A 17,567-nucleotide genomic window follows, 5' to 3' on the forward strand; every position below is an offset into this window, starting at 1 on the left:
GTACCCAAGACTGGCAAAAAGGGGGCAAAAGGATTCAAGGCAGAAGGGCATGAGATGAAAGCTCATGGGATCTACTCAACCCACAGTTTGCACAGCTCAATTATTTATATTGAAATAGTCATAACTATCAGCTACAATAATTATATGAGGATCTTACAGCCTAGACTTAAATAGGTTTACAAGTCTAGAGGAGAAAGTGAGGTCTGCAGATGCTGGAGATCGGAGCTGAAAATGTGTTGCTGGAAAAGCGCAGCAGGTCAGGCAGCATCCAAGGACCAGGAGAAGGGCTCATGCCCGAAATGTCAATTCTCCTGCTCCTTGGATGCTGCCTGGCCTGCTGCGCTTTTCCAGCAACACATTTTCAGCTCTTATAAGTCTAGAGTTCAAGGGTCATTGTGCAATCTCAGGACATTGCTGGTATCTGGGACAGAGATGTCTTGGTTTTGTGGCAAAACAACTGTTACAAAGCATCTCACTGAAGTTGAAAATAAATTGTCAAAAAAGACAAAAGCAAAGTGGAAAACATGCAGGGGCTTGCTCGTTTGACAATCCATAGCTTTAATGGAAAATGGCTGGAATTGAGGAATTTTAATCCCCAAATCATAACATTAGGTCATAAATACAGAAGGTTTTTTCAGCCACTACAGCACAACTGTAAATAGATACAGCCAGGAAACGTGAGTTGTGATAATGGTCTATTATATATTACCATGGTAAATTTGGGCTTTTCTCAAAAAAAAAGAGATTGATACATCTTGGTTTCAGTTGCTTAAAGTCACTTCTTTTAAAAAGAAAGGTCAGAAATTTATTTTAAAAAAAGTGACCCAAATACCTCATTTAAGAAAGCATGTGACTTTGCAAGTGCCTAGCCAGGTACCTGTGATATTAAAGGATATAGAGTTTACATTGCTGAGTTAATGACAAACAGAAAAACAAAATGATTAGAGGCTACTGGTAGTTTACTTTGAGTCCAGTTCAGCAAAGTCAGATTTCAGTTCCATACTAGTTGAAGAGTCAGATTCTCAGTTCAGGAGAGCAGTTCACCCGAATCAGAAGGGCAGGTTCACTTTGTAAAATCTCCAAACCATGAGATTTTGTGTGGACATTTTCAAGTTATCAGACATAAAGAAAGATTTAAGCCATTAAAATTAAGAGGAAGTTCAAGCCATCATTACTGGGAAGTCATGGTAAAACTATTTCAGCAGCCCAAAAAAGTTAGTTAAGAGTTAAAACAGAGGTGACATTTCTCTGGGATTGAATATCTGAAAAGGATATTACTAGGGGAAATAAAGGTTGAATTTCTTTTTGTTTTATGTTAGCATTTAAAATTAATTCACACATACAAATGTCAACATAAAACTTTGTTTCCTTTCCTTTCTTTTGTGCAATGAACTTGAATTTGTGTTCAAAGAACATTGATAGTCTTGTGTGAATATAGTCAATGACTAAACCCATGGTAACAAACTGCAAAAATACAGATTAAGGTCAATCAAGTCAGCTTTCATTCTGGGACCTACAAGCCCATCAACTTGGATTGTAACAGAATCCAAAATTGGTATTCTAAAATTCCATGTAAATGAAACACAATTTAACTTAGTCAGTCACAATTGAAACAATGCTCTCAACTATATTGTAATGTGGTACCACACACACTTGTGAATTTGCAAAGGACTGTGCAGCAATTGATAATTGAATAGTTTGATGTCACCCATGATGCCATGCAACCTTCAGCAACACTTGTTCTTTTTAATGAAGATGGTAATCGTACAGGTTTCTTTCTCCCCCCCCCCCCCCCAACAAAAAAAAGGAATGATTGTTGTGCAAAGAAAAGTGCAGAAGAAGGTGCTGTCATCAAACTTTTAAATAAACCATGTTGTACACTCCATGAACAAAGTTTAAGAACTTTACACACAACACTATTAATGAATACAGTGTAACGTCATTGTTACAATGTAACAATGTAACAATCTTGTAACTCCCGAGTAGTTTGGTGCCATTTTGTCCTGCTATTTCGCCAGGTTTAAATTCTGGCCCATCACACCAAGTATGTACCCAATGCATCACAAGGGTGTTAAGAAGCAAGCAGTTGAGCTGTTTTGCCATGACATGATGAAACATGAGATGGGACCGGATTTGCAGAGAAGAGGGATAAGAGGCAGGATGCTGTCAGATGGAGAATGCTGTCAACCCGTGTAACATGGCTAAAAGTAACAATAGGTAAAATGTTTCAAATGAGATGCTGTATAGTTCTGGATCATGATATAGGACCTCTGGCTCAGTATGTTCATGCATCATGGTGAGTTTGAGAAGGAGACCGCGAGGAGTTCAGAGCAACACCCACAGCTCAGAGGCTTCTACTCCAGATAAATGTCTTCTGTTGGACAGGTGTATTCAATGTATTCTTTGTAGAATAGCTGGAAGGCCCTCCTGTACAAGAGGGGAAACAGAAATATTTAACATTAAATGCCAAACTTATATCTCCTTCATTGACCAACTCTATCATTTTTATCATACGGACAGACAGATCTTTATTCAAAAGGAGAAAGTAAGGACTGCAGATGCTGGAGATCAGAGCTGAAAATGTGTTGCTGGAAAAGCGCAGCAGGTCAGGCAGATTCTCCTGCTCCTTGGATGCTGCCTGACCTGCTGCGCTTTTTCAGCAACACATTTTCAGATCTTTATTCAAATCCTACTATGGTTGAGTCAATCTCCAAAGGTTTTGGAGTGAAGGAAAATAGCTTCTGTAATAGGTATAAACCACTTGGGCTGAAAAGAACTGGGCAAAGTTAGAATAATGGGCTCCATGTGGAAGCTTTGCACCCTGGCTTTTGAGCACAGTGATCCATTCTCACAAACCCAACTCCGCAAACCCCCAGTGTCAAACACATTCATTTTATTCAAACTCAGAAGAGGAAGAGGAACTCCATAAATTATGGCCCAGTCATGATGACTACCACCCTCACCCCCACTTCCTCCAAAGTACAAATTGTCATCTTTTATGGTGGTAGCCCAGTGATTATTTACGTTGGAAAGACTGTACATGGATTAATGTACCAAATGTTTACAACTAAGATCAACCAATGTTTTTGGGGAAGTAAAGGTGACATGGGATGCGGAACAAAAGGTGGGTAAAGAGGTTAGCCATTATCAAATCAAAGAATTTCAGACAGGTTTGAAGCACTAAATGGTCCATTGGCACTTCCATGTTCCAACTAACACACAAATGACAAGAATGAAATAAAGCACAAGCTCACTGGATATATAATGTTTACATTTACTGCCAAAGCTCACTCAAAACTGGCTTTACTTTTAATACAAACTTTACAAAGTGTAAGGAAAACAAATGTCAGGCAGGAAGGATAACCATAAATTTTGTTAAGGTGGGATCATAAAACCCAAATATAGAAGGAGTCCATTTAACCCATCATTTCTTTGTCAAAGGCTAATATGGATACATGGCCCTCACTATTAGTGTAGACCATTCCATGGCCCAAAACCATTCTGTGTTAGGAGATTTCTCCCAGCTTATCTGTTTGTCAAGACTTTGATCGATCACCTGCACTGATCTATAGGGCTTTTTTTAAAAATCACTATTGGTTTCTGACTGTATTGGGAAGGTCACCTTGGATACTGGTCCTCAAATCTCTCTAGTGGGACTATGAACCTACAACTAAGTCATAGATGATGGTCCTATTATAAAGCTAGAGGTGGTACTTTGACAAAAGGGAAAATGGGCTTAAAACAAGATGAAATTAGTGCACTGCAGTCTGACCAACACTCTTTGAACACACTGGCCCATAGAAATAGGCAGTGAATTTCTCCTTTTTCCAAATAAAAGTTTGAAAAAGAGATAAACATACCCCACTGATTCGGCTATTGGTTTGGTTGAATCCTCAGAGACAAAAACATGGGAAGCAAATCGATGGTCTGAAGGATGTTTGGTAATAAATCCAAAATATCTAGAAAGAGAACAAATGCAGCAAGAAGACAGCACTGAGATTTTTTTCTTAGAATCACAGAATTATACAGTATACCAGGCAGCTATTTGGCCCATCTAGCCTCAAAGTCCAGATGGCCTCCTTCTTTAGAGACCGCAATCTCCCTTCCCACGTGGTTAAAGATGCCCTCCAACGCATCTCGTCCACATCCCGCACCTCCGCCCTCAGACCCCACCCCTCCAACTGTAACAAGGACAGAACGCCCCTTCCACCCTACCAACCTTCGCATAAACCAAAATCATCCGCCGACATTTCTGCCACCTCCGAAAAGACTCCACCACCAGGGATATATTTCCCTCCCCACCCCTTTCCGCCTTCCACAAAGACCGTTCCCTCCGTGACTACCTGGTCAGGTCCATGCTCCCCTACAACCCACCCTCCCATCCTGGCACCTTCCCTGCCACCACAGGAACTGCAAAACCTGCGCCCACACCTCCTCCCTCACCTCCATCCAAGGCCCTAAAGGAGCCTTCCACATCCAACGTTTTACCTGCACATCCACTAATATCATTTATTGTATCTGTTGCTCCTGATGCGGTCTCCTCTACATTGGGGAGACTGGATGCCTCCCAGCAGAGCGCTTTAGGGAACATCTCCGGGACACCCGCACCAATCAACCACACCGCCTATGGCCCAACGTTTCAACACCCCTCCCACTCTGCCGAGGACATGGAGGTCCTGGGCCTCCTTCACCGCCGCTCCCTCACCACCAGACGCCTGGAGGAAGAATGCCTCATCTTCCGCCTCGGAACACTTCAACCCCAGGGCATCAATGTGGACTTCAACAGTTTCCTCATTTCCCCTTCCCCCACCTACACCCTAGTTCCAAACTTCCAGCTCAGCACTGTCCCCATGACTTGTCCTCCCTGCCTATCTTCATTTCCACCTATCCACTCCACCCTCCTCCCTGACCTATCACCTTCATCCCCTCCCCCACTCACCTATTGTACTCTATGCTACTTTCTCCCCACCCCCACCCTCCTCTAGCTTATCTCTCCACGCTTCAGGCTCTCTGCCTTTATTCCTGATGAAGGGCTTTTGCCCGAAACGTTGATTTTACTGCTCCTCGGATGCTGCCTGAACTGCTGTGCTCTTCCAGCACCACTAATCCAAAATCAAAGTTAGCCCCACTTCCTTGCACTTGCCTCAAAAGATCATTTATCCTTTGAGTATTTATCTCATCCTCTTTTGAAACATACTCTCTAATCTGCTTTCACCTCTTTCAAATAAAGCAGTCCAAACTCTCTATCTAAAAAAATACTCACTGCCTTCTGGAATAAAACAAGGAACTGCAGATGCTGAAGATCTGAAACAAAAATAAATTGCTGGAGAAACTAAACAAGTCTCATAGCATCTGTGGGAAGAAAGCAGAGTCAATGTTGAGTCCAGTGACTCAACCAGAAGATGAACCCTTTATTACCTTGAAACCTCCAATAAATCCTAAACTTCTCTGGTCATAGGAGAACAATCACATTTTAATTTGTCTCTCCAATGAATCACTAGAATAGTACATCACAAAAAGAAGAGAATCAACCAACTGAGTCTGTACCAGTTTTGATTTGGAACTGCAATCTAATTAATCCCACTTTCTTTCCATTCCTGCAATTTCTCCCTTTCAAGTGTTCACCCAATCCCCTTACTAAAACAAAACTTTTCACCTCATTTTACAGTTCTAAGGATTTAAACTCCTCCAGTTCTGAAGAAGGGTCACTGGATCCGAAACATTGACTCTACTTTCTTCCCACATATACTGCCAGACCGGATAGGTTTCGCCAACAAATTTCTGTTTTTGTTTCAGGTCTCCAGCATCTGCAGTTTTTTTTTTTAAAATCAATTCCTCTATTGCATCCTCCTTCACATTCCCCATTGCTGGAATCAATCCAGCAAATTTCCTTCGCAACTCCTTCAAAACCAAAACTGCATGCCCCGATCTATATTAAACAACACACCGACACTTTACAGTCACACATTTCTGTTAAAACTCATTATTTTCAGGTCTTTTGACATCTTTAGACTTCAGATAGTCCCTTGTCTGCTTTGAATCATCTAAACTCTTCTGCTATACAAGACTCTGCTATTTGTTTCTTAATCTACTTGTTGGGCCACTGGAGACAGGGCATTAAATAGGAACGAGCGAACGTTAGTGTGGGACTGGTGTCACGTATCAGTCCGAAGGCATAGGGCCATCAGATTCTCATTCCTAGTGAGCATCATTACGGCTAACAGCATTACTTTTATATTTTTAAAACTGATTTTAAGTGATCAAAGTGCTACAGTGCAGGGTGAACTAATGTGCTGGATTATTGTTTCCAGTCTGTTGAGTGGCTATTTCAGTCACATAGCCACTTCACTCAATAAGTGGACAACAGCTGGGGACGGAGTGGTTTCTCCATGGTTGAATATCCAGGTGACAGATTTAAACTAGTACTGCAACAAATTGCATTTATATCATGCTTTTAAATAGAATAAACATCCAAAGTAGAGTAGACCTGGGTTGACAAAGATTGCCAGAAAATGGGAATATCCTTTCTTGCCTTGGTGTCAGGTAGTCAATGTGGTTACTTTTGTCACATCACTACCAGTCAACTCAACTTGAAAAATATTAAACTCCTGTGATAGGACTTACTTGGTGTTCTTTGGATGATACCCGCAGAAAGAAACGTTCTTCAGTTGAAAAAAGTGACTGCATTTACTGGCCTGTCATAAAACAAAATGATAGGAGCAGAATTTATTTTTACAAGCAGAATTTTACATTTCATACTTGTGCAGATGCAATTTTACACAGGCTTTTTAAAAAATATCAAATGATAGCATTGCTCATAATGAATCACAAATACACTAAAGGGTTACTTCAGATGAAGTTGAATATACTATTCTGCTGCTAAGGTAGAAGAGTGTTTAATTGAGTCAATCCTTCAAAACACATGAGGTTACTCAGAATGGGATTAAGGCAAGGGATGTTTATAGACTGGTGTGAGATCGTAAATTTCCAACATGAAGTTAGAATACCAGCATGATATTTATTACCGCACTTTGAAACGTGACATTTGAAGTCCGCAGATATTTCTTGAGATAGAGTTTATTTCATCCAGTTTAGATGTAACATATTGCAATGTCCACTGATCTACACTGTTTAGATTAATAAAAGGATCTATTGTTGTGATACTTTCACAGGGGGGTATAAATTCCTGCACTGTAGGTTTGACAAACAGAGCAATAAAGAACATTATTCCAGTTGTATATTTATCATAAATTTAGGTATTAAAGGAATGTTAGTTTAAAAACTAAAAGAGTAAATGTAAAATGAAAGACATGGAAAATTTGAAATAAAATTAATAAAATAATTAGTTTTATGTCAGTGGAGAGATTGCTGAATAAAGGGAGTGAATGGGTAGTATATGAGTTACAGAATTGTAGAACAGAACAGGTTTTTGGACACTCACATTTACACTAGATCTTGCAAAGTGTAATTTAGTCAGTAATTCTTTGCTCACTTCTCTCATCCCTGAAAGTTTTCTCCCAGATATTCATCCAACACCCCCTTAAAAAGGTTATTATTGAATCAGTATTGACCACACGATCAGCAATTTACTCCAAATTGTATGAAGATGCTCTGTAACATGTATTTCCTTCAGATTGCCTCAGTCCTTTTTTGCTAATAATTTTAAATCTGCACCTTCTGATTTTTGACCCCTGAGCCACTGGGAACAGTTTTTCTTTATTTGCTGTCTAAACCCTTCATGATCTTCAAGATCTCTATCAAATCTCCTCTTCTCTCTAAGGAGAGTGACCCTAGTTTCTTTATGTCTTTATTAGTCTCTTCATGTAACTAACTCTCAGAACAATTCCAATGGATCATATCAGTAACCTCTCCAAATGTTAATATTTAAAAAAGTTATCTTTCCACCCATGTGCACTCAACTGTTTTTCTTTTACATATTCCAAAGTTAACATTTACAATAAAAGTTAGAGGCAAGTTGTCCAGAAAATTAAACCTCGCTATCAGTGAAGGTGCTGCAGTGATGGGAGTATGTGACGACACTATGATCTTTATGAAACATAAGCTTAGAATAGGAATTGCGAAATAAAGACAGAATGCAGGACCGTAAGACAAGAACTAATTAATGTTGCACTCTTTCCTGGTAACATCCCTTATTAGGGAAGAATAACCTAACAAGACATAAGCAATTCCATGGGAGGAGTATTATATCAGGTTGTATTGCATAATTTATTTCTAACTAATTGATCTCATATGGCATACATGAGGGGGAACTCACAGAATGGTTAAAGTAGAGAAGAGGCAGATTTCTTTCGTGCCTGACCTCTGCAAGATCAAAGCAGCTCACTCATCCTGCTTCTGTCGCCTTATAAAACAAAACTCTTTAGATGTTTGGCCAATTACCTTTGGAAAGCTATGGTAGAACCTGCCATCACCAAACTAATCAGGCAGTGCATTCTAGATCCTAAACCACTCACGGCGCGCTGAGAAAGGATCACTAGATCCAAAATGTTAACTGTTTCTCTCCACAGATGCTGCCAGGTAGGAGCAAATTACTGCAGATGCTGGAATCTGTACTGAAAATGACAAATGCTGGAGATGACAGCAGGTCAGACAGCATCCATGGAGACAGCAAGTTAAATAGATGTTGCCAGGCCTGCTATACCTTTCCAGCAATGTCAGTTTTTTGTCACAGTGTAGAAGGCTTTTCCTCAAATTTGCTATTGGTCGGAGTAACTAAGCCAGAGTATGGAAATGTAGAAGAATGTGTAATTGTGTGAAGGCCATTTCTATTATAAAGACAGAAATAACATTTCTCTTTTAGAGAATCCTTTGTGCTGTGAACTATCATTCCATTTAACAGTTAATTTATGCAAGTATTACAGGCAAGGTAATGACCTTCTCGTAGACTCCACGTCCATCGAGTTGTACAGCTATTTTAATTCCTTGCATACTGATCTCCAGGACACAGCAAGAGGGAGGGTTGAACTGGACAGTCAATCTTCTTGTTGTTGCAATCTATTCAGAAGAAAACAGCAGTCATTCAGATTTCAGGTATAGAAGTTGAGGTACCAAATTTAAAATAGCAATTTAACCTGGTATCTGTTCACTATTTTTCTCCCTTTGATGCACAAATCCTAGCAAATATCTAGCAACAAGAAAAAGTTACAAAAAACACGCAATCCAGTCATATCTTACAGCAGTTTGGGCAAGGGTAATGCACGAAATGATTTCCAACAGTGATAACAAAGTGCTTCATTGCATGATGGCAAGTGTTTACATATATTTTAAGATTTGGATTTCAAAATAGAGGCATGTGAATGTGGGTCAGTTCTTTGAAGATAATATTTTTCAACTGGTCAGAAATTTATTTGGACCAGTGACTCAGGTGCATCAAGTCGGAAAAAAATATGTTACTGCTGTTAGGTTCCTGGCAGAAACCCTGTAGTTTTAATAGATTGAATGTTTACACTGCTAACGGACCAGAAAAACACTAGTTTTAGCTTTTTAGTTCAGTTCAGAAGAGTCAAAAATTCAATTCAGGCTGCATATGTTTCTCAGAGTAGACAAATCAAACCTTTAGTTCAGGGGAACCAGTCACCAGAATGGAAGTTTTAGTTTGTGGAGCTTCTAAGCTAGGGAAATTGGACAGAAATGTTCAAGATGTTAGAACTGAAAAAACGTTTAGGCCATGGTGAGATTTGAACCAGAGTCTCCAGAACATTAGCTGATCATTCTCGATTAACAAGCTAGTGATAACACCAGTAGGCCATTGCCTCCCCTTAATTAAGCAAATTTGATCTTGTCCTTGCTAAGGACTAATTCTATCATCTTCACATGAAGATCCTTTAAAATGATGTGCTGTCCTCAAACACGCTTTCAGCCATTTCACTGCAAATGTTGAGATAACCCACATCTCTCGACTCCTTCTGAAATCAAAGATCGCTCTCAGCCTCATATTCATAGGGTATCCACAACCTTCTGGGGTAGAGAATTTCCAAGATTTACTGCCATTTGAGTGAGAAAATGCATCTTTATCTTACACCTAAATGACTGATTACTTGTCCAGAGATGGGATCCATGTTCGAGATTCATCAAGGGAAAACAAGGTTTGCCTGTCAGACTTGCATGTCTCAATGAGATCACATCATTTTTCCAAATTCTAGACAGTATACACCTAATGAACTCGGCCTCTCACCTTAGGGCAATTATCTCAACCCAGAAACCAATCTAGTGAACGTTGTTGTACCACCTCTAAATGCAGCATATGCTTCCTTAAATAGTGATTAAAAGAATTCAGTGTACTCCAGGTATTGTCTTATTGAAGTCCTACATAAATTGCATCAACCTTTCCCTATTCATAATCCAACCCCATTACAATAAAGAACAACATTCCACTTGCCTTCCCTATTATTTGTCTTCCCTATTACTGTATGGTGACTGTTTTTTGTACAAATGCATTCAAGTCATTCTAAACTTCAACATTTACAAGTTTAATTTCTTTAAAAAAAAACTGCTTTTCTATTCTTACTACCAAAACAAATAAGCTTATATTGCCCAATCTTTACAACCATCTGCAACCTTCTTGCCCACTATCTGAACCTGTCTATGTCTTTGTTTCAGTCTGTATTTTTCACACAGCTTATGATCTCATCTAGCTTTGTACCAGATACAACCTTCACTACTGTGCCACTTCATCTGTCATTAATATACTCTACAAATAGCTGAGCTTCTGGCACTGATCCTTGCTGCAGTTCACAGCCTAACTTGAAAATATTCGCTTTATCTTGCTCTTTGCTTCATGTTTGTTAACTAATCCACTAGCCATGCTTCTGTATTACACTCCACTCCATAAGCCTGTATCTTATGCACTAACTTTGTGTGTTAGAAGTTGTAAATAACCTTTTTGTTTTAAGGGTGTCAGGGGTGGTGACGACCTGTGGAAATGCAAATACACTATGTCAGCTGCTTTCCCTTTACCCATACCATTTATGTTTACAAAATATGTTAATAAAATGTATCCAATTTGCTTAAAGGCAGAAATGTGCATTCATCACTTAAATTTCAATTTGAGAGTTAGTTTCCCACCACTCTATATGAAGTATATTTCTCCTGTTTCAAGTCCAGGATAAAAATGGTTCCATTGTGATTTTCAGAAGACAGTATTTTCCCAGTTTATTTTCATGTTACCTTCTGCATGGCTGCACACAGTACATCATTCCCTTTATGGTATGGCACTTGGACTGAACCCAAGAATTTCAGATGGAATTTATCTACCCAGTCATTCTTTTCTGCTACTGCTGCTGAAGGAGACACAGGAAGGAGAAAAACATGATTGCATATTTATAACATCAACCTATTTATTTAAGCAATGTTTAAAAACAAGCTCTACATTTTTAAAAGACTTTTTGACTGGAAACATGTAATTACAGTAGGGTTGAAATGATTTCTGATAGCGTGCACTAACACATTGGAATTAGACATCACTTTTGCTATCTTAATGTGGATGGCAAGCCTAGTTTATTTTGGTACAAAGATCAATTTGGATGGAAGTGCTGGAAAAATAGTTGGTCATAATTTTAGCACTTATATTTTCTATAAGGTCATGAATTGTTATTGTCATTGAAGGGGCAAGGACAAAAGCTTCAAATTAATTCATTTTCTGGGCCAGAGAGACTGATTTGCTACCAACTAATTTACAATTGTCAATGTTGATAAGTTGCTTATGCCTTTCATTATCTCCATCTTTGTAAAGCATGTCTAATGTATAAATCCAACTTCCTAATACTGGCAAGGTTAAGGGGGAATCACTACTTGCTTTGCACAAAGGACAATTAGCACAAATCTACAACAGGTTCACCTCTCACTGTTACCTTGCCATCCCTCAAAGTAGTGAGTAATTTGTATACTATGCATATGTCAGTTTTCGATTCAACTCCTGGTTAAACTTAAATCAAGAACTTGGTTTGTCAGCAATTCAGACAGAAAGAACGTAAGTCCATCAGTCTGAAACACTGAGCTAACCTCTTCCCTTTCTCTATTAAGGCTGCCTGACAGAGTGATTCAGTTTTTACATCCCATTTCAAGTTTATTGCATTTTGCTTGTTGGTATGAGTGCCTGGCTTTACTATATAGTTAATGCAAATCAAATACCTGCAAACTGTCCTCGTTCCATGTTGACTTCAAGTGCATAGTATGCTGGGAAGATTCCTCTTTCACCTGTTCGCATATTGTAGGCATGGTACCAGTAATCATCAGCCTGCATGTCTACGAGGAGAGGGTCATCCACCTCTAACTCCAGCTCATCATCATGTCGAGGCACGAATCTACACAGGGTGACAAGCAAGACTACCTTAAAAAAAAGAAAGAAAAGCTTTTCCAAGCACTAAGACTTAATTGAAATTAAACTAAAGGTGGAAATGTAATTGCAGTGAACTTACAGTTAGTTAGTCAGACTAATGATTTGTGGATAAGAATCAAATTCATTTTTTTTTAAATCAAGTGCACTAATGAAGCACCTATTTAAAAGAAAGTGACTTGAATTTGATATAACTTTTCATGATCACTGCACATGCAAAGCTCTAAAGTCATTAAAGTATTTTTGAAGTCTAATCACTATGGTAATGTTGGAAACAAAGCAGCTTATTTGTACTTGGGATTGTCTATGAACAATAATATTACAATTACCAAATAATCAGTTTTTGAGACATTGAATAAGAGATCCATACTTGAATGGACAGTAGGGATAATTCCCTGGCTGTCATTCATAATACCACCATTGAATCAGTTCACCAAGGCAGACATTAGATTAGATTAGCTACACAGTGTGGAAACAGGTCCTTCGGCCCAACAGGTCCACACCGACCCTCCGAAGAGCAACCCACCCAGAACAATTCCCCCACATTTACCCCGGAACCTAACACTATGGGCAATTTAGCATGCCAATTCACATGACCTGCACATCGTTGGACTCCCGCAGGAAACCCACGCAGACACGGGGAGAATGTGCAAACTCCCCACACACAGTTACCAGAGGCAGGAATTGAACCCGGGTCCCTGGTGCTGTGAGGCTGCAGTGCTAACCACTGAGCCACCGTGCTGCCCCATGACCTTGGTTTTAATGTTTCTTCCTAAAGATGGCACCTCCAACAATCTAACATGCACTCAAGAGCAGAATAGAGGGAAATTGCATCCAGTCCATTTGTAATGCCAGCCCAATGGTTTATTAAGAATCAGAGTCATATTGAATGGAAACAGACTCTTCAGTCCAACCCAGTCCATGCCAACTATGTTCCCAAACTAAACTAGAACCACTTACCTGTGTTTGGTCCATATTTCAAACATTTCCTATTCATATACTTATTCAAACATCTTTTAACTGTACCTGTATCCACCACTTCCTCTGGTAGTTCGTTCGACACAATAAGCACACACTGAAAAATTTGCCTCATGTTCTTTTCAAATCTTTCTCATCTTACAAAAAATGCCCTCTGGCTTTGAACTCCACACACTCTAGGGGAAAGATCCTTGCAATTCATCTTATCTATACCCCTCACAATTTTATAAACCTCTAAGGTCACCCCTCCAGTGAACAAAGTTCCAGCCTACATGCTCAAACCCTTCATGCCTGGCAACATTGTGGTAAAGCTTTTCCAAATCCTATCCAATCTATGCCATGACCAGAACTGCGCACAGTACTTCACAGGTCGCCTCACAACCTCAGGATGACATCCCAACTCCTTATCTCAAAGGTCTAAGCAATGAAGGCAAGCACGCTAAACACCTTCTTAACCACTATCTACCTGTGAAGCAAATTTCAAAAACTTATGCACATACGTTAAATTCCACATTATGTAACAATAGTTTTTCACGGGTTCTATAATTTTATCACCACTCCACCAAAACTCCAATTAAGTGATCTTGCACATATTACAATGTGGACATGCATTTGCAGTTCTACATAGAATATCTTCTGTTTCATTGATCAAGGTAATTAGCTGTTTATACACGAATATATCAGCGTCACTAAACAATTTTAAAGTAAGATAAGGACTGAATTAAATGTTGCATGGGCCCTTTCAGTGATCATTGCCAACAGCAGCATGCATTTATATGGCACCTCTAATGTAATAAAGTATTCCAGGCTATTTAAATGCACTAAGTGACAATGAGCAAAAAAAAAAGGAGACTTTCTTGGAGCTCTGACAGCTATTAAAAGATTTATACAATACTCCAAGTAATAATGCCACCACAGTGGCTCAGTGGTTAGCACTGCTGCCTCACAGCACCAGGGTCCCAGGTTCAATTCACAGGCTGGGCGACTGTGTGGAGTTTGCACATTCTCCCTGTGCCTGCGTGGGCTTCCTCCGGGTGCTCCAGTTTCTTCCCAGTTACAAAGATGTGTAGGTCAGGGTGAACTGGCCATGCTAAATTGCCTATAGTGTTAGGTGGATTAGTCAGCGGTAAATGGATTTGGGTAGGTTACTCTTTGGACGGTCAGTGTGGACTGGTTGGGCCGAAGGGCTTGTTTCCACACTAGGGAATCTAATCTATTCATTTCCTTGCCACCTCAGCTGACAGGATTACACAGAGCTCTTGCATGTTCATTCTAATCAACCAGTGTAAAATGAGTGGGGCTTTTAATGAACAGATGGAGTCATGGGGTCTGCACAAACCAAATACAGACATATTCCTTATACCAATGCAAGCATCAGGAGTTAGAGGGCACCGATCTAACACGAAAAATGAAGAATTGAGTGAAAGGAGAAAAAAACTTTTTTTCATAGTAAATGGTTACAATCTGGAATATATTGCCCGAGAGAATGATGGTGTTGGATTCAACCATGACTCACAAATGAAAATTGAATAATCATCTGTAGAGAAAAAGAATCGTAGGGCCAATGGGGAAGTCAGGGGTGTGAAACTAGCTGAGTTTCTCCTGCAGAGAGCCAGCACAGAACTACCGCTTAGCCCATCATGTCTATGATTTGATAGATACTGTTGTTTACAGCCAATTCATACACAGCAAGTTTCCACCAACAAAAACTATTGCGAAATTAATTGAATTTTCTTGCTATTACTTGGAGACATATCAGGTAGGAGAAAATTCACTGCTGCTGAATAAGCAAAATGGGAGTTGGAGCTAACTTACACAATATGGCCAAGTTCTAAAATGAAACTTGAACTCATGGCTACATTATCAAGTGAAAACATTAAAATTACCCACTCAGCATTTGTAATAATTTTGTAGATTTTTGGGGGTACCATTAGCTGCTGGTTTGATTATTTAAAACATGTCTATTGACAGCTACAATTGATCATTGCACATGCTGCACTCAATCCTCATTTGAAATTACACCATGGGTATAGCTACATAAGTGTTTGTGTGCTCATCTTAAACTGCTCTTATTTTAAAGCCAGAATTTACTCACTCAGTCTCTTCTGAGGTAGCTGCTCCACTAAAATGAGGGGGGGAGACGGGCAGACTGCTGGGCTCAAAACAACGTGTTCAAGCGCTTATATCTCAATATTTAAGAGTATAGTGTCGAAGGTGAAGCATCCGACTTCAATTACTAATGCAGTCTGCTAACCGATGGATTGTATCATTAACAATGTGAAATCATGTACGTGGTTAGGCCGAAACACAGAATTTCCAGCACAGTATTCATCCTAACAGTTTCAGGCAGATTGGTGACCAAGGTCAGAGCACACAGAGGCAAGAGACAAGCTACATAATGGTTAGAAAATTGGCTATAATACAGAAAACAGAGTTTAAAAATAATTACTCAGACTAGTGGTAGCTGGGAAGTGGTGTTCTGCAGGAATTGGGGCTGAGACCACTGTCCTGTACAATTTACATAATGGCATGGACGTAGCAATCAAAATCACATCCTCTTTTAGTATCCATGCGTTTAGACAAAGCTGTGGCAGTCTTGGTGCAGCAGTAGCACTCTTGTCTCTGAATGAGGAGGCTGGACGTTCAAATCCCGCTTGAGATTTTAGAACAAAAGTCAGTGTCAGAGCATTACACTGTCAAAAGTGCTGTCTTTTGGTCAGGATTATAAAGTGAACCCTCTTTTGTTCTCCAATTTGGATGGAAAATATCTCTTGGAAGTACACTGAAGAGGAGTGGGCAAGTTCTCGCTGATAATGCAGGCCAAAAGCCATCCTTCAACAAACATCATTAAAGTTAAATCGAGGCACTATCACGTTACTGTTTCTGGGAGTTTACTGTGCACAGAGTCGCCAACATGCCATATTTCTGACATTCCAGCAGTTACAATACTTCATTGACTATTGCAGGGGGTGTCATTAAACTATTACTCCAGAGACCAGATTAACACCGAGGATTTGAGTACAAACATATAGAATAGGAACAGACGTAGACCATTAAACCCTGGAGTCCTCTGTGCCTTTCCATAAGATCATTGTTCTGATTGTTCTTCGATTTTCACATTTCCAACTGCTTGCCAGAACTTTAAATTCACTTCATTTAAAATACTTTATGATCTTGCCTCCATTGCCTGAGGCAGAGAGCTCTAAAGTAAACCTCAAAGGAAAGAAAAAAAAATCTCACCCGTGTTCAGAAAGGGCAACGCCACATTTTTAAATACTGCCCAATAGTTCTAGACTGACCTAGAGTTTCCATTTCCACCTTGTTAAGGCCATACAAGATATTATAAATTCCATTTGAGTCACCCCTCACTCTTTTAAACTCCAGTAGAAAAACCTCCAGCCTGTCCAACCTGTGTGGTTCATAACTGTTGTGAAGGTGTAAGGGGTACTATATATTTAAGAGCGTTAAAAGCTAGCGGAACTACCTGATACAACACCAAAATGTTCTGAACAAGACAATGTAACAATTTGGTCCAGCAGCTAGTGTAGCTGGTTGTCTGGAGACAAAACAATTTTGAATTTGACCAGTTTAAATTATACTCCAAAATACCAACATCCAATTAAAAATTTGAATTTAGTATATTGACAATATTAAAAACCAATGAAACAATCTGTTGCTTTATAGGTATAAGATCAGGAATATTGAACAGTTGGAGGAAAACCACCAACCCACCAGCATGTACAGACTGCCCGTAAAATAGCTCTCGATAAAGGTACCTTTTAAGATCAGTGACCTGTGAAACAGAAATCCCTAAGAAGGAACGAAGACAGAGGAAGCCAAAAAGAAAAGGTTTGACAGCTGGCTGGTTTTGAAATTTGAATTTTTGGTAAGACCCCTTGATTAAGATTTATCAGACTAGTATTGCAGAAGGGGAAGGTGAAAGATAGGGGTTAGAGAAAGGAGTTGTAAATAGTTGTTAGCTAATTATTCTGTGTTATACTTTAAGGAATAAAGTTGTTACTTTTACTTTAACTAGTTCTTGGCCTCAAATTTTCACACAGATTACCACACAGGGTAAATCTTTTGTGTTGCTGGTTTAAAATAGCATGGGGGGGGGCTTACCCTGTGTCATAACAATATGACTACCTACTTATTCCAAGTATCAACCATGTAACCCTCCTCTGAAATGCCTTCAGTCTTTAATTAAGGAGTCCAAAGCTGAACATAGTATGAG

The 17,567-nt window shown here is 39.5% G+C and overlaps 1 protein-coding gene across 4 annotated transcripts in view; it reads right to left on the reverse strand.

Annotated features, from left to right (window-relative positions):
- Nucleotides 1–337: 337 nt before the first annotated feature.
- The window catches only part of mapk8ip1b (mitogen-activated protein kinase 8 interacting protein 1b), a 153,976-nt gene continuing 136,746 nt past the window's right edge, over nt 338–17,567 (reverse strand). For 2 of the 4 annotated variants that reach the window (XM_043705588.2, XM_043705586.2), the window contains exons 7-12: nt 12,151–12,323; nt 11,188–11,300; nt 8,896–9,015; nt 6,625–6,695; nt 3,861–3,959; nt 338–2,427 (exon numbers count right to left, since the gene is read on the reverse strand). In XM_043705588.2, coding sequence (XP_043561523.2) covers nt 2,355–2,427; nt 3,861–3,959; nt 6,625–6,695; nt 8,896–9,015; nt 11,188–11,300; nt 12,151–12,323 — 649 coding nt within the window. In that variant the 3' untranslated portion in view covers nt 338–2,354. The remainder of the gene's footprint in view (nt 2,428–3,860; nt 3,960–6,624; nt 6,696–8,895; nt 9,016–11,187; nt 11,301–12,150; nt 12,324–17,567) is intronic. The other 2 variants (XM_043705587.2, XM_043705591.2) reach the window with 2 other exon arrangements.

Source organism: Chiloscyllium plagiosum, unplaced genomic scaffold (assembly GCF_037043375.1).
Source record: "Chiloscyllium plagiosum isolate Xiang-an unplaced genomic scaffold, Cpla_swu_hap1 HiC_scaffold_18, whole genome shotgun sequence".
NCBI lineage: Eukaryota > Metazoa > Chordata > Chondrichthyes > Orectolobiformes > Hemiscylliidae > Chiloscyllium > Chiloscyllium plagiosum.